An 18,447-nucleotide genomic window follows, 5' to 3' on the forward strand; every position below is an offset into this window, starting at 1 on the left:
CTGGGTGCAGCACACACACCTGAGCACAGAGCCCACCTATTGTACAAGACAGGTGTAGCCCACTTGTCCAAATCATCTGCTGGAAAAGGAAAGGAAGCTTTTGTTTCTGTTACTCACAAGACCTTTACAAAAGCTTGCCATCTGGACAGATTCATGTCTGGGGGACAACTGTCATTGTATTCACATTGTATTCACAGTGAAGAAGCAGAGGTGACATTGTCTGTATTTTAATATATCCGTTCAACTTTGTGTGTGCTATGAATACCTGATCTAAACATAAAATTCTAATTATTTGGTAATAAACAAAGGCTAGGCAAAGTACCTCATTTCTATTTTCATTTTCTCTGCTCACACTTGCAAAAAATAGCATTAAAACTGTAGTCATAATAAAAATCATCAGAAAAAGTCATCACTAGAATATATGGCTTCTTTTATGAATTAATTAGGAAATGCTGTTATTACTATAAAAAACGAATTCAGCATCAGTGATTGTAGAAACAGCTAATGTTCTTATGTGGCAATCACTGTGATAAATGTTTTACATGGACCTTCCCATCTAACTCACATAGCTGCCCAGTGAGGTGCACACTGCAACTGCCTCAGCATTCAGAGGAGGAAACAATTTGGTAATGTGCCCCAAATACAGTCTTTTTAATTATAACTTCCTAGGCAAATGTGCACAGAGCTTTAAAAACTTCTGCTCTAACCTAGGTCATGTTCACTAAGAACTCAATTTATATTGAAAAGAACCATTTTTTTCTTCACCAGTCACCACAGCATCCCATTAAAATACAAATCAAAAAAATCTTAAAAACTCTCAGAATCCATAGCACCAGACCCTGACCTGTGAGCAGCAGCAACTCACTCCTCTATAGAACTGGCAGAGATTTCATCTCTGGAGAGATGTCAGCATCGACTTGGGCATCTCTGCAGGCCTTGCTGTTTACTTGAGAACAAACCAGTCAGAAGACCTTTTCACCTCTCAGCTGAAACAATCCAGTTACTCATCACCACACAGAATTAGAAAAGAGACTATAATGTGTCCCTGGCTTAAAACGCTGGATCTACAGACTGCAGAAACTGCTGTAGGGAAATGAGAGGAAAACAGACCTGTGGGAGAGCACACTGTGGAGCGGCAGTCAGGAGGAAGGAAGCCACCCGCTTCTCACTACTGGGTTCTCATATTCTATAACAACAGCACCAGCAAGGCCAGTCCTCAGCCACTTGTAAAAGAATGTGGCCGAGCTTAATTACATTATATTCTATATTTCTGAGTCTATAACACCTTCACCTTTGTTTTATATGGTACAGATGGTAACTTTCTATTATGCAATTGTTGTATTTTAAACAGCTTGCTTCGGGCTACTTCTGTTTCTATGCAAGACATGGTTCTACTGGATAGAGACTGCCACTGAGGCTGAGAGAATCCTGCAACACGATCTGGCCTGCATATCAACAGCATACCTATGAGTGTGCTAAAAATGCAGTCTGAGATCCTATCCTGGCCCTACTGAATCAGTCTTCATTTTAATAAGACCTGCATGTAATTGGTACACACACTGATGAATACAGACAGTCTGCATGAGTGAATATGTTTCAGGAAAGAGGAACTTTAGATAAGCATCCTGGATTATTCCAATTCAATAATTCAATCTGAATTCTGAAAACAGAAAAAAAATTTTGGGGAAAAAGTATGTCTGTTGATCCATGTGATACTGTATTCCTTGTTATTGGAGTCTTTTGGCTGAAATTGGCCATTTATGACACATTCTATTCTAAAGAAATTTAGAAAGTTAGAAGTTAATGAAACATTCTGAATTCTAAAAACTAGAAATGTTTCAAGTGAAAGTGAATGATTAAGAACCAAAACTCCCTGGGGCATTTTCTCAGAACATACAAAGCCATTCTTCACTCTTCAATGGGGAGACTGAGAGTGTATTACCATTGCCCTCTCCTAAAGAGTCACTGTTAAAATAAATCACAGTTATCCTTGATGATAATAATGAAGAATTTAAAAATTATTGCATGAAGATGACAAGAAAGCAATGAAAAGCTCCCAAAGAACCATAAATGGCATACATCCATAGTTACTACTTTGACTTTTTTCTTCCAAACTTCCATATATACCCAAACATATGGAGCCATGTATTTTATATCTAACTGGGGTAAAGTGGTATATATTGTTTTGTATTTAATTTTTCAGTTAATGTATTGAAAACATGGCTATTTTCCAAAGTGATTTTGTAAATTTGATGAGAGTAATTTTTTTCATTTATTATATTGCTAGATCAGAATACATTCTCCCCCAACTTCCTCTGCTAAGACCTTTGTTTCCTTTGCTCTTACATAGCTCTTACCTATCGCTCTCTGTGGACAGTAGAGTCTTGCTTTTGTGTTTAGTCCCTCATTTTCTAGTGTTCTGCTGTATTCAGATAGGCACACCACCATTTAGATCTGATTTTCTGCTTGTACCTTTCTTCCCCACGATAACTACTATTATCTCTGCCAGACTACCACAGAACAGCTTCATTAGTCTCAGCACAGCATATGATGCAAGCCACTGAGTCAGGACTCTTGGTTAGGGTGGTCTCCATACTTCTTAGTTTAGCCAAGAACTGACCAGACACTGGTTGCAGAGAATTCTAAGCCAGTGAGTTAAATAATCCCATGGTGAAGAAAACACACAAGTACTAGGCTTCTAGAGATTTACAGTAACCATTAGCACACTACAGTTTTGAAAATCCTTACAGCAAACACACCTAGTTTAACTTGGCTAAACCTGGGACGTCTGAGCATGTTTGACCCCAGCACTTCCATAATGTTTCAGGAGCTAATAGTCTATGAAACACACTTGAAGAAATACTACTTTGTTCCAGTAATGAGAGAACAACGTCATACTTTGTCAGGGGCATTTGTATAGTTCAAACCAGTCTCTGGTTTACGATTAGCTCTGAAAATGCATCTGGTTAGTTCCTAGTCTCATTAACAAAAAAATCCTTAGATCTCTTAGAGCAGTGTTTCTCGACCTGTGCATTTCTACCCCTTTTGCAAATCTCTATCTCCAAAAATATTTATATTATGATTCCTCATAGGAGCAAAATTATAGTTATGAAATGGCAATGAAAATAATTTTATGGCTGGGGATCACCACAACATGAGGAACTGTGTTAAAGGGTTTCAGCATTGGGAAGGTTGAGAACCACTGCTTCAGACTATTCTTATTTTGAAAAAGGTCCTTAATATTTTATAACCTACATGAAAGGTGACTTTTTAATATATTTATTCTCCCTAGTATGGTTATAGTGAATAAATACAGTAAGTAATCTTTTCCATTTCAATGTAGTTCATTATTCATACAATTTTTACTTTAATTCTCTCTGACCTTGAACCCACTCAGGGGAAAAGAAGGCCTGGGTAATTGAGCAAAATCTCAAACTCACAACACTAGAGGTATGAAACGAAACCAGGCTTTTTTCTTTCAGAGGGAATTCATCCCATATACTTCAACCTATTTTCATATTCCCTTTCCACAGTTTATCCTAGCTCTCAACATCATGCTTAAAATGTAAAAGTATGCTGGACATCAAATTTTCTAGAGAATGCTCACTGTCTGTGGCTATGTGATCCACAATCAGGGCGAGAGTAAAACTGTAATCTGAAGTAACCAATCACTTGGAAGGCCATCAGAATCCAGAAGTGGGATACAGCTGCAGCAAGAAATGAAATTCAAACTACTTAGTCTGAAGAAAGAGTTGATTCACTTCCTGAAGTACTTCTTGAGGTTCATGGGAAATGAATCTTAAAACAATGACCAAGAGCCATTACCTCTGAGTATAACAATATCATGGTTTCATAAATTTAGGTTAAACAAGAATGTCTTTGTTGTGATCTGGGTTATGGGAGGGATGCTGGATATAACAGGGGTGACCTAGGATTCCTTATGACGTCATGGGATAGAAGAATAAGACTCTTAAGTAATGTTGCTTTAGTAATGTTCCTAGACCCCAGATTAAAATGTCGGGAGACTATGGCAATTAGCACGACAACCACTTAGTTGAAGTTTAAAATAAAAGTTTGCAATTCTGTATCCCTTTCTTTTGAAGCAGTATCAAAGGAACAAAATGGTGTTCATGCTGCTCTTTGCAAGCCCAAAATGTGCTAAGGGATTGTTTTATTAACCTCTCTTACGTTAAAATATTTCTGAGCCTTTAAACTGGCTTTTTCATAATAAAATCATAAAGCAAAATTTATTTTAACTATGGTGGGGGGCTAGGAAACAGACATGCTTTGAGATGACTGTTTTACATGGTTAACATTTCTCTCTCTCTCTGTGTCTCTGTCTCTGTCTCTGTCTCTCTCTCTCTCTCTCAACATAAATACATTTCACTGTGGAAGGAGTCCTTCAGTGTGTGACATACAGTGTTGGCACCTGATTATGTTTCTAAAAATCTGGACAACATTGTATTTCACAATCATTTCGGTTGTGGATTTGGGATCTATAAATCAAGAGGGAGAAGATTTGGTCCAAAGGGGCAAAATTTCTTGGCAAGAAACAGTGACACTTTAGATATAATCTTTTTTTTTTTAATAAAAAATGATTTAAGCATGTGCTAAGATTCCTTTCTATTTTCACAGTGAATAAGTAATGTGGTTCTTTTTTTTTCTGAATAAAAAGTTTGGTACTCTTTCCCTTTTCAGAACATGTTATAACTACAAGGAACCAAGTTAAGAAGTCTCCAAAATATCCTCCTACGCACTAAACTTAGCTTTGCGGAAGATGAAGTGAGAGTGGACTTTATTCCTGGCAGTGAGTCTGAGTGGCAAGGTTATCTGTGGCATGTGGCAGTCTTGGCACAGGATCAAGGTGATCTCTCAAGAGAATGTCCTGAGGCTCACACTCCCTGAGGCACTCACGAGTGCCCTGGAGGACCACTGGGGCCACGCACTCCCAGCCTTAAACTGCTGCGGTCTACTAGCAAACGCCAGTACTATTTTCAATCCTTTGATGTGTATCTATGTGCGGAGGGGAAAAGCATTCAGAAGGGCTCTTTAAAAAGAGAACTATTAAAAGGAATACCCAGAGAGATGTTCACTCCATCAGTGTGTGTATTTATGTTTCATTGCCAACTTTCCATGATCAGTAAAGGTAGAAAAATAATGTAAACACCATACTTGGTTGAGACATGAATAAAAATCACATTATGTGATGATCACAAAACGATAGGAAAATATAAAGGAGAGGAAGGCAGGAGGTCAGAAAGGGAATTACAACAATCATTTTCAAAATCAAATAGATATGTAAATATGAGACGTCTATTTTGAGATCTACCATCTAATTCTCCTAAAATTTACGAAGATTGCCTAAAACATGAACAACCACAATAGAATGAAACTCAGTCTCTCTTTAAATGGACAACAGCCCCAAAGGAAAAAAGCTGATAATCTCATATAGGCAAAAAAAAAAAACAAAACCAAAAACCAAAAACCAAAAACCAAAAACCAAAACCAAAACAAAACAAAACCAGCTTAAGTCTTCTCTTGCGGAGAACTACAGTCATTACAGGGGCTGGGAAGATGGTTCAGTCAGTACCAAGCTTGTGTACAACCCCTGAGAACCAGGTTAAAAAAGTAGAGCTGGGCCTGGTGCACTTGTAACCACCACGCTGGAGAATCAGAGAGAGATGATCCCTGCACCTCACCAGCCAGCCAGCTTAGCCTATGGGCAATTCCAGACCAAGGAGAGACCCTTTCACAAAAGAAAAAAAAAGTTGACTCCACCTGAGAAACAATACCCGAAGTTTTCCTGTGGTCTCCACATGCACACACATACAAGTGTATATATACATCTGCACACATGTGTACACACACAAGTATATATACATACACACACACACCAGTATTCTATAATAAAATATTATTAAAATAAAATTCTATGCATAAAATATTACAATGATATTTAATTTAAATGGCACACCTTGGCTCCATCATGGGAAAAAGCATAGAGTAAATCGGTAATGAAATAGAGGCAAAGGGGTGGTAGACGTTGTAAATGTCCAGGAGGCTGAACATATGTGAAGTGAAACAGGGCAAGTGATTATACACAAAGCAGACAGTGTGAATATGCCAATTTCAGTCTGGAAATAGGAGAATGGCCTTTCCCCCTCGCGCTTACTTTTCTTCCCATACTGTCTCCACTGGTGGTGTTACCTCTGCTCAGTACCTGTGAAGCGCTGGGACTCTCAGCTGTGGCCCATCTCCACGCTACACCACTAACAGCCAGTATGAGGGGCGGATGTTCAGCCTCATCTGTCTCTGGATGTAACCGCCAGCTGGCCGTCTGTGCTGCTCCTTGCTCCTGTGCCCTCACTACTCGGCCCCCTTTAACTGTAATGCCTCTCTGTCCCCATTGCCTTGTCCAGTTACACTCAGCCATTGTAAATGTCCCTCATCAAAATCTGACCCCTCCACATCATTCCTAGAACAGTCTACACAAATCCCACTCCATTCACTGACATGCTACCCCAGTTAACCACCAGGACTGTCTTTCTCCCTAGACTAAACGATCCTGTTTGATCTTTCTGAGCCCGGTACCTAACATGCTTCGTCACCCCAAAGGATGCTCCAAATTACTCACTGAATGAACAGTAAGGTTAAAAGTTAAATAGCATCAGGCATAGTTCGTGTCCCCGCCTTTGAACACTATCAAGTAAAGCTGACTGTGTTAGAGAATTCCCACAGTGGATGAGAGCTGTGATTTGCTGCCTGACTTTCGTGAGAGTCCTCCATGGACACACATTCCTTCCTACTTGCTCAATCACACTGGCTCTTCACACAGCCTTCTATACTAGGCATCAATCACCACGGATGGACCTTAGACAGCTAACTCTTTTTACCAGTTGAATTGCCTACAAAGACGGCCTAGGGTAGAATGGCATCTTAAAGGGGCTATTAGAAGATAGTAACTGAGGCTGGAGAGTTGGCTAGTAGCAGTCTTTGCTCTTGCGGAGGACCCAGGTTTGATTCCCAGCACAGCCATGGTGACTCACAACCAACTGCAATTCCTGTTCTGGGGAACCCAATGCCCTCTTCTGACCTACGTGAGCACCTGGCATGGACACGGTACATATTACATACATGAAGGGAAAACACTCATCTGCATAAAGTCAAGCGATCTTTAAAAAGGTAGTAATTTATGTGGCTTACTGAACACGTCTCCTCTGGGTTTCTGAGGGTCCGTCTGTATCCCGTGGTCACCCGTAGTCACTCGAGGAGATGTACTGGTAGCAGGTGCTAGAGTTGTTGGTCTAGGGGACGGCCTTTCTGGGGTTGGTGGTGGTGGAGTTGTTCTGAGCTCTGTTGGGAGGGGCGGTGGGGGTGGTGGAGTAGGCTGTGGTGTTGGATTTGGTGTAGGTCTGGTTGTTGGCTTGGAAGTGGGCCTGTTGGTAATGACAGGAGGGATATATGGTGTCTTCAGGGGCCACCTAGTACTTCCAGCCTCAGGAATCCTATTAGAATGTCCGCCATCACCCTTTATGTTGGTATCATTTCTCTCTGGCACATGAACTGGAGGTTCAATCATGACTTTGGGGATATCTGAAAAAAAGGATTCAAAGATTAAATTAGTCTATTTCTCTCCAAAAATGTGCAACAGGAAACTGCAAACAAAACACGTGCCCAGAAACACCTCATGCTAAAGAGTCCTATTTTTCACATTTACATTATTCTTGTCTATAAGAAGTCGCACTATTTTCTGAATAACAAATCTGTATGTGTTTTAGAATACATGCAAAAATATACTGGTGTTTCTATAATGAATATGTATTATTTGAAGCACAAAATGTTTTCAATATTTATAAAGCAGTAGCAACAGAAATCAGTATTTTCCCAAAATGTGGAAGGATTACATTTATCTATCTATCTATCTATCTATCTATCTATCTATCTATCTATTTATTTATTTATTTATTTGGTGAGGAATGCAGTCTGTGTTGTGTTTTCTGCCTGCACATGTTTATGCAACTGTGTTTAAAATTCTACAAACTAGCAGATACGTCCTCACCTATACTTTAGATTATTTAATTTGTGCAAAAAAATAGTTTTATTGTTGGCTTGTCTCCATACTTGCTAATTTATATTTGTTTTCTAAAAAGAGATTTTCTGAAGTTAAAAAAAAATCATATGTGTTTGGAAGGCCCCCAGGCAGTGGAGCCAGGACCTGTCCTTGGTGCATGGGCTGGCTTTTTGGAACCTAGGGCCTATGCTGGGACACTTTGCTCAGCCTAGGTGAAGGGAAGAGGGAACTGGACCTGCCTTGTCTGAGTCTACCTGGCAGGGCTGACTCCCCAGGGGAGACCTTGCCTTGGAGGAGGTGGGAATGGGGGGTGGGTTGGAGGGGTTGGGAGGGGAGGAGGAAGGATGGGGGAATCTGTGGCTGATATGTGAAATTAAGTTAATTATAAAATAAAATACTAAATAAAAAATCATATGTAGATTATTCCCCATTGATAATCTTTACCAAAAAGAATCAATATTTAATCTGCCTGGAATGATATATTACAAAGTAGAAATGACTTCACAACACTTCAAAAACCCTTTAATCCACAGGATTTTATGCCCTGTGGTTTTTCAGTAAATATTTTACTCAGGAAATTTTTAAAAAATTATCTAGTGTTACATGAAATGTGCAGTAAATTATGGCCTTTGGCTTATTGGCTTTCATCTTCAAGAGCACGCATTTTTCATGTTTGTCTAGTAACCCACGACTCCAAGGATAACTTAGGAAAATTTCAAAGCACAGCAGTTTTAAATGTAGGGAAAATAAATATTAGAATTATTTTCAGTAGAAAACAAGCATGTGGACTACATCTTAATTATCATCATGCAATGCTAACAATGGATGTTTATTTCAGATTCAACAAACTCTAATTCCCAGGGAGGACCCCATCCTTTCTTTCTAGACGAAAGGAAGCCACTCCCACACTTTGTTCAGACGTTAATACTAGGAAGCAATAGTGAGTCTTTCTTAAAGTTACCCAGCAAGGGATTTTACTGTTCATACATCAGGTTGATATTAGCAGGTAGGAAAATCATGTCTTCAGTAACTGTTATCTCCCTCATCTCCCTCAGCAATGGCCTCTAGGCAACCCCCTATCTCCTGAAGAAATGAGAGCCGGGGGCAGGATTTACTCACACACACAGTTCTGTCCGTCACCCTCATATCCGTCTTTACATTTACACTTGTAGGACCCATGCATGTTGTAACATCGAGCATAGCCACTGCACTGGTGCTGCCCGAGGGCACATTCGTCAATGTCTGCATGGGGGCCGAGAAAAAAGTGCAGGTAAATGTGACGATATGACATGCACATCATCCCAGAGGTCCACATAAAACAGCAATGACCAGAAGGGACACCATAGGGTGGCTCCAGAACGGCGAGTGGGTCAAGCAGACACTGCTCAGTTAAAGTCTGTACTCTCCCCTGAACCAGACAGCCCCGTTATTACCACAGCTGGAAACTTCTCAATGCTATTGGAAGAGTAGGGACAGGAACGTGGCAGTTTCATTACCGTGACATTGATATTTGCCTCCAATGTACATGAGGTCGAAACCAGTATGACACTTGCAGATGTAACTCCCAAATGTGTTGACACACTGCCTAAACCGAGGGCAGGAGACTCTTCCTGTAGCACATTCATCAATATCTAGAGACATAAGTCAATTGCATCTTAGGAAGAGCAAAGGTAGGCGTGTCATCATAAATGGTACCCCCCTGTAACAGATAGGAACTCCACATCTCCAGCTTTCAACTCATCCTCCCAAACAAGCTCTTCTTCCCTCACACCCAACATCAGTAAATACTACGCTGTGTCTACTTAGTTGCTTGAATTAGAAGCATGCCTGCTAACCTTTTGCCAACAACTCCTAAATTACCAAGTCCTGTTATGTCTACCTCTAAGAAATTACTGGAACCTGTCTAGCACCCTCCACTACCCCATTCCTACCCAGCATCTCCTGCGTTAGACTGAGACAAGAAGTCTTGAAACTGGGCTTTTTGCTGCCAATCTTATCTCCTCTGAAGCACTTCACCACTTGGCAGGTTCTTTAATTAAACTATTTTTTATGTATGATTGTTTTGATTGCATATAGATATGTGTACCATGTGCATGCCTGGTGCCTGAGGAGGCTGGAGGGGGTTGGGTCCCCAAGAACTGAAGTTACAGATGGTTGTGAGCTATATTGTGAGTGCTGGGAATTCTGGAAGACTAGCCAGTGCTCTTAGCTGTCCACCTCTCCAGCTCTTGGGCAGGCTCTTTATATACCTAATGGTGCAGGTCTAACTTTAGGACTTCCCTAATGATTACTTTCTGAGACAGACTCTTTCTGGTTTCGTTTTTCTTACTACCTTATGATAGCACTTAGCATGGTCAGTGATTTTATTAAGTACTTATTGATTTTCTGTCTTCCCCACTAGAAGGTCAAAACCTTTTGTACTTTGTCTATCGCCATGCACCCAGCACTTAGCATCGTGTCTCGAATACAGTAACCACTAGGTAAATGGGTCTCACTTGGTGAACAGCTCTGTGGAGGGCTCACGTCCTGGGGACTACTGAGCTCTTTGAACACATGATCTCATTCAACACTCACAGGGACGCTATGTAGTATTGTTTCCATTTTAAGAAAGGGGAGACCTAAGCTCAAAGGACCGAAGTTCTTTTCCTAAGGTTACGTAGCCAGTGTGTGGCTCAGCCAGGTTCAGAAAGTCCTAACTGCCATAATCTATACTGCCATCTCAATGTTCTAGAAAAATGCTAAGCTCTGTGGTACAACACGTGATAACGTAGAGTTGGTAACCTGTTCAGGTCCATTGCTCCCTTCTGTTTGGATTACAGAAACTGAGATCCACTTTCCTGAACACAGTGCTCTGCTGTACTACAGTGTTTTTGCACACTTGGTTCTCTGTGTGATGCTTCCTCCTGCCTCTCGGGTTTCAAAAACAAGATTGTGCTGATCTAGTCACAGAAATCCTCTTCTAAAATACATGGTATCTTCTAGCAGGTAGCTACCTGCTTGACTAAAGTGCTGCCTTTTTCCTTACATCTTCCAATGTCTTCCTCAACCCCACAACATCTGCTGACAGACGCTTGATGACTGAACTCACCCACACAGGTCCTCCCATCAGGAGCTAGCTGCAGGCCAGGAGAAGGACACTGGCATCGGATCTGTCCTTTGACAACATCACAGCCATACTGGCAGTTGGCCATGGAACACGACAGGGCACCTGGAGAGAGAGTGCCAGGCTGTCTCCGAGAGGTAGAAAGCACCTGTAACCTAAGCACCTTTTCCACAGGTCTTCCAACTGGTGACACTGATTCAACAGTGAGGAGTCAACTAACCAACATTCAAAAACAAGGACGAAGGATGCTCTCCATAGTGGGATGCTTGAGAAGTGGCCCTGCTCCATCGTCACCTGGAGAAGCCCTTTAATGGTTTAAAAGGATTGGCAGGTCAGGAGAAAGCTAAGCTTCCTCTGACCTGTATCATTCAGGTAGAACTGAGGTCTTTATCCAGATTACTTTAGTGAAATGCTACTCCTAACAAAAATACCTAATTAACTGTCTTAACTACACACTGAAATTCTCTAGAGGACAAAAGATTTCTCAGTGAGCCCTACAATGTTAGAGGACTCTGGAACCATTGACAAGTGCAATTAAAGATATATCTTCATCAATCAAAAGTTCCAGTGATATGTCTGTATAGCACTAAATAAAATTATTATTTTTTATATAAAATTCGTCCTAGCTAATTGATAGTTAGGTAAAAATAAAAATCAGGCCACTACTTGTTGATTGCCATTGAAACTCAACTTCAATTCAATTTTCAGCCTACAGAGAATTTTAGGGTAGTGGCATCTTAAAAATACATTCAAGTGATAACAAGAAGCACCATACAATTCTCTCTTATAAAGATGTACAGTAAAATCCACCTTCCTGGGCCTGGGGATATAGCTCAGTTGGTAGAGTGCTTGCCTAGCATGCATGAAGGCTCTTACTCTGGCACCTCAGAAAAACAATCCTGGTAGTGCCTGTAATCTCAACACTCAGGAGGGGAGGAAGGAAGGTCAGCCATTTCAAGTCACTCTCAGCTATACAGCAAGTAGGAGGCTAGCTTGGGATATGTGAGACCCTATTTAAAAAGAAATAACTCATTTTTTCTGTTATTATGTTCATTTTCATTTAAAGCAAGTTTTTCTTTTTATATAATTTTTCAATTATCCTGAAGTTTATTATCAAGAATTACAGAAATAAACTTAAAAATGTTTATGAATAGAGCCGATGGGTTCTCTCTAAGCAATGCCCAGTGATCATTAATATTCTTTGACTTGGAATGGTTCTTCTCTACCCAGGGAGAACACTAGGATAAACAATGCTGAGAAAAAGATTAGAAAATGGCATTCTTGCTCTAGATACAATTCATAAACCAACTGATGTCGGCATGTGCAGTAAGAGGATGTCACATATAGATGTGCACCTGTCATTTCGATCTTCAGTTCCTCGGGCATGCACACAAACACACTCACACATCCTGTTCAGAGAGAGGAAGAGGCGGCTTTCCCAAAGGCAGGCCACCAAAGCACATCAGAAATCAAGCCTAGAGCACTTCTAAAACGGTTAAGATTCTTGACATACTTGAGCAGGACCCATCTGGCAGAAGCATGTATCCGTTGAGACAATAGCACTTGTAACTGCCCAAAGTGTTCATGCACCTGTGCTTACAGGGCCTCGGCTTCAGGCCACATTCGTTTAAATCTGCAAAGAATGAGGATTAAAGCAGAAAAATCACAAAACTCAGCAATGATGGGAAATGTTTAAAATGCTTCTCGATGTGGAGGATGAAGGCAAAAAATAGGTCAAGACAGTGAAATCATCACTTCTACAGCAGATAAGGCCTGGGTGTACCATCTTAACATGAACATTGCACTAAAAGCAACCAGATGTTGCTGGGACCATTATGGGAGTATTCTCCTCACAGATGTGTACCTGTCTGGAATCTCTGAAGAGCAGCACCCTCACCCCAAGGGTAGGGGTGCTCTACTGTCTGTCTGACTGCCACTAAGCTTAAAATACCTGTGTTCCACTATTAGAATCACTCATGATAATGGATTCTACTCAAAAGGATGCTCCACGACACTTTTCACTTCATAGAGAACATGTAAATATTAAAGCATCAGAATGATTTGACTTTCTCAAACGACAGCTACGTTTTCAGAGTGGGGGAAAACTGCATGGATCTAATTGATCACTATTGTGACTTTTCTTGTTCAATTTGACAAATTCTATCCTGACCTTGGATTAAAGAGAATTCAGTTTCCTGTTTTACTAATCCATTCAAATCACAAATCAAGTTTTAAAGCCTTCCAATATACTTGCATTCATTTGGCAGTTAAGAGGAGCTTGTGGAAACACTAAGGGGCAGAACATCATTATGTATTTTGTGTTTATTGGTTTAAATATCAATGTGAAAATTAATGAATTCCACAATATAAAAGTTTTCCAGCACAAATTGAACACTGCCTTAAGTCAATATAAAATTTAAAATGACTTAAAACAATAGTTATGCCCATAACATAGACCTCATTAAAAAGAAATGTGACCACATGTTTATTTTTTCTGGCAACAGCAGCAGAAGTACCTGATTAGCATAATTTAATTATCAATTTATCCATATCACTGAATAAAAATACAGATAATATATCTATCTACAAAGTTCTTTCCAAATCTAATCAAAATTCCATCTGACCTGCTCATTTACTAGAGGTACATAGTATTTCACTAAAGCCTCCAGTTACATTACGTTTTCAAGTCACCAAACAAATATTACATCTAAGGATATTTTCACATCTTACTGAGTTTCCAACTTGGTATTTTTTCTACCCTTACCATAGTGTAAGCACCTCGCCAGCTGGGCAAAGTCTGGAAAGGTTAGATAAACATGGCAAATACCTTTGCCATTTTCTAATTTTCTTCAATTCTCTGCTTTATTGTCTTTTGCCCAGTCAAAGGTTTTCAAAACAGAATCACATTTTAAGCATTTTTTTTTTTTTTTTTTTTTTTTTTTTTAGAAAACCTCTCTGCACTCATAGAAGATACTTTGTAGATTACTTTATCAAAAACGTTGCCTCCGCCTGTTGAATGAAGCAGGAATGGGCCTGAGGTGAAATTCTATTCCCTGTTCATACCCTTCTAGCTTGTAGTTGAAACTTTATTATTCATCTGAGTCAGAAAAAATCTTTCTTATCTTCTAAAAGTTTTGTTATCATACTTAACATCACTGCTATGGAGTCACACTGGCCTTGATGAATCCCCGGAGATAAGTACTTAAATCTGAGTATGCGATAAGACAGAATCTTTTCTTTTCCTGTGTTCAAAAGCATGTAACAAATCAGTATATCAAAAATACGAGTAAGACTTGATTCTGTATTTCAAGAGGAGGCCTTTAAAAGTACCAATTAAGATCCCCCGGTTTATTTTTAGAGAGCAGCAGAAGCTGCTGGAGGTTCCTTACTGGGACCAGCAGCTGTGGATAAGCCTGGGCAGCTCACAAGCAAGGAGGAGTCCATGCTAGTAGCAATCTGTCCAGACACAGTCTCTCTGGTTAAAGCTGAGGAGTACTGGGGAGGCAGTACTCCTCAATCTGGCTCCAGCGCTGCTCAGTGAACTCCTTGGGACTCCTCTGGGAATCCAGGCTGGCTTGCCAGGGGTCCTAAAGACTGACTTGAACCAGATTTATCTTTGCTTTCTCATGGGGAAAGTGCTTTGTTAGGAATCTTAAAACTGAAAGGATATAAAAACTAACTAACTGTCATAGTTTTGTTTTGTTTTGGCTTTTCGAGACAGTGTTTCTCTGTGTAGTTTTGGTGCCTTTCCTGGATCTCACTCTGTAGCCCAGGCTGGCCTGGAACTCACAGAGATCCGCCTGGCTCTGCCTCCAGAGTGCTGGGATTAAAGGTGTGCGCCACCGCCACCCAGCCTGTCATAGTTTTTAAAAATCTGAAAATTACTCTATAAAAAATAGGAAAAAGGAAGAAAACAGGGTATCCAATGGGTAAAAAGTGAGGAGACACTAGTTCTATCGCCTGCTATTAACTGCTATGTAAGAATCCAAGCAATGTGGAAAGCAACTTGAGAAATTACCCCAGCAGCTGTTAATGGGCTGGATGAGGTTCCCTTGACAGGTGGCCGGTGTCATGTTAGTGTCCCCAATGACTGCCTGGCCCCACCTCCATCAAACTTCACAGTAACCCTTACCAGAACCACTACAGGCATAACAAAACAGGGCTGACCCAGTAACAGATCCTGATGAGTAGGGAACACCAAAGCTCCTGGCATCTTGTTGAAGAACAACCTTCCATTCTCTTGAAAAGTTTGGAGTCTATAATTATCCCACGTTATTGTTTTGTTGACCCCAAACCTTACAAAATTAAGTTACTCTGTGTTGCTTCTGTTAAATGTGATACTCACATTTGTATTTTATCAAATTAAGTCAGACATTTTAGATGGCACTTTCAAATTATGGTAAATGTCCTTCTAACAAGCATGAAAAACTCTTCCTGATCCTCGCTGTCTCAAAAACTATTTAAAATTTGACAATCGAGTCTTGGAAATAAACTTGAGGGTTTTTACTTTAAGTTTACTTTACTCTTACCCTGGAAGCATAGTACAGACCTATAACACAATTACAAAGAACTCTATCATGCACATATCTTACACTAAAGGATATAATTGTATCCCTTACATTCAAACACTTTAAATATGCATATAATTCATGAAGAGCATTATCATCAGGGGTACATTTAAGCAGGTCGGTGGATTTCAGAGCTTAGAGGGGGAAGGTAGAGATAAGGAGAGGGGCTGGCCCAGAACAGAAATGCAAGCTGCATAGCATCATTATTAGACTTCAGGGCAAAGAGAGTCAGAAACATGCAGATACAGAAAGGTAGCTTGAAAAAAAACTTGGAAGAGAGTCATGAAATAGATAGCCACTGGTTTTACAGAAAAGCATCATCCAGTCACTTTAATGTATTTGGACTGTTTTCCTTCTGATGCTTAAAGTGGATGGATGATGCTTCAGAAACCTAACCTTTAAAACTTTATCTCACTAAAGTAAGGCCATAGTCGAACATATGTCAAAATAGCAACAGCCATAACTTTCTCTTAATTACCAGCAGCTCTAAAGTGAACATCATTGTCCTGGTCCCTAGTGCAGAACTTGTACAGATTTAACACATTCCCCATCAGCAGAGACAATAACTATTCATAAACTATTTCAGTAGTCATAAGTTCTTAAGCCTCTGAGTGGGTAAGGATAAAATCAGAAGAACCAGAAAGAGATCCTACCACCTTACTCTCCTACAGATTTCCCCATCACTATGAAGATGAGAACAGTTTTGGTTAGCAAGTCTCACACCAGCTCCACCGACCATCAGGGCAGGACCTACTTTACTGCCCCTACTACAGAGTGGTGCGGAGGCCAGGGCTCTTTAAACGGGTTGCCAATAAACAACTACTTAGAACCAGAGCTTGACCCTGCTGACATTACACAGTGTGCACTGGAAGAAAGAAGCAAATGTGTGGTTTGATTTCTAAACAAGCCTAAAATCCCACATCCCAGACAGTAGGAGAAGAGGGCACTAAACTACTTCCAAAATCTACCTGGAAAAGGTCATCCAATCCACAGCTTAGTAGAGGAATCTCTGGTTTTGCCTACATATGAAAACGCAAACTATCTTTTGATCTGGTTTTTGGAAAAGGTTTCCAAACTTAGAGAAGAGGGGGGACAGTAACGATATGTGATGCTACAGTAAGAGAAGAGAAGGCTCCATGCTTTCCGAGGCACAGAGAATCAGCGACAGGTGACAACTCCCACGGCTTGCTTCACATGCTCAGGCGGAAGGCTGCTCGGCACTTCTGCACTAGTCTTCTAGGCATTTGCAGGAAGTGACGTAAGTGCAGGAAGCCGTGCAGGTGGGAGGAGCGACCACCTGAGACAATGTACGCTCACCCCTCGAAGGCGCACTTGTGGCTTGATGATCCAGGGGTTGGAAAAGAGGTTGTTCACTGCCTTGGTCAATAGGAGTTGGGTAGGAGGGCTCATCTTCACGGCAGGGAGAAGGTAATAAGAGTCAGCTTTGAACTGATGTCATTTTTAGCCCTAAAAATCTTCACAAGTATATATTAAACAATTACAAAATGTTGATGGAGCTTTAAAGGACTCTTTGGCTACTTCACAAGTAATTTCTAATTCTGCTTTCTCTCTTTTTCAAAAGTTCTGACTCATCTTCTCCACAGAAAAAATATAAATTAATAATCCATCATTTTTATACTATTAAAAATCAAAATAAGATTAATGTGTGACTTTTAGCATCAATAGATGACAACAAAACCAATCAACTAACCCTGTTTAGAATAGTAAAGTATAAATGACCAACTTAAGATTTACCTTACATTGTTAACATGACTAATAATAGTTTAAAATATCCCCAAGTAATGCACAAATGCTTATTTGCATATGGATTTTACCTAAATGCAAGTATGACAGATCATCATGCTTTCATTCAAAAGTAAAAACTTGCGCCATATTTGGGTCACATTTAATTAGAACACACATTAGAAGCTTTAAGAAAAACCATGTTAACTGTGACCATCGCTATTTCACAGAACATCATGAGACCTCTGGGCTCACAGTAGAACGTCAAAGGGGCAACCTTTTTTTTTTTTTTTTTTTTTCGGCTTTCTGTTTTACAACACATTCTGTTTATCAGCCACTTAACTTCCTAAATCAAAGGCACATTCGTTTCTGGGGTTGGAGCGTCTAAAAAGCAAAGCTGTTGATAACACCATAGTTAGGGTGAAAGCACTCATAATTGCGCTCAGCAAGGCAACTGGCATTCTGCTGTACATGGGACACCCAGATGCAATGTTTTCAATGTAAGAGTCTGTACTGTTCTAAGCTGTTCTTTCCTTGGGCTGAGGAATTCAATATATGCAACAGAAACCAAGCCAAAACGCTAGTAATCAGTATTTATAAATTGTTTCTTCTGAAATTCGTATGAAACATGCATTCGAAATGTGCATTAATTTCTAAAAACTGTATGATGGCATATCTTTATATGCTAAAAAGAATTCCCCAGTGGGACAATTGTTCAAAGATTATTTCTACTAGTATTCTGTCTTGCACGGGGGTGGATTTGTTTGGGTAGAGACACTTAAGGAGAAGGAAATAGGCATCAATAACCTTACTGGGGAATAACAAGGGGAGAAATACAGTATTGTCAGAATTTGAGTTGGAATTCCTCCCACTGTGAAAGGCAGCATGTATCTTAGAGAGTGCTAATGATTTCAAAACCAGAACTTTGTACCTGGTCTTAGAGTAACAGTTCCAGAATATGA

General features: G+C 40.1%; 1 protein-coding gene across 4 annotated transcripts in view; it reads right to left on the reverse strand.

Annotated features, from left to right (window-relative positions):
• Npnt (nephronectin) overlaps nucleotides 1-18,447 on the reverse strand; it is a 69,739-nt gene that overhangs the window by 15,410 nt on the left and 35,882 nt on the right. For 3 of the 4 annotated variants that reach the window (XM_036191427.1, XM_036191426.1, XM_036191428.1), the window contains 5 exons: nucleotides 12,688-12,807; nucleotides 11,160-11,279; nucleotides 9,568-9,702; nucleotides 9,191-9,313; nucleotides 7,204-7,593 (listed from right to left, as the gene is read on the reverse strand). In XM_036191427.1, the coding sequence (XP_036047320.1) occupies nucleotides 7,204-7,593; nucleotides 9,191-9,313; nucleotides 9,568-9,702; nucleotides 11,160-11,279; nucleotides 12,688-12,807 (888 nt within the window). Of the gene's footprint in view, nucleotides 1-7,203; nucleotides 7,594-9,190; nucleotides 9,314-9,567; nucleotides 9,703-11,159; nucleotides 11,280-12,687; nucleotides 12,808-17,059; nucleotides 17,153-18,447 lie in introns of all 4 variants that reach the window. The other variant, XM_036191429.1, reaches the window with a different exon arrangement.

The sequence above is a fragment of the Onychomys torridus genome, chromosome 6 (genome assembly GCF_903995425.1).
Source record: "Onychomys torridus chromosome 6, mOncTor1.1, whole genome shotgun sequence".
NCBI classification, from domain to species: domain Eukaryota; kingdom Metazoa; phylum Chordata; class Mammalia; order Rodentia; family Cricetidae; genus Onychomys; species Onychomys torridus.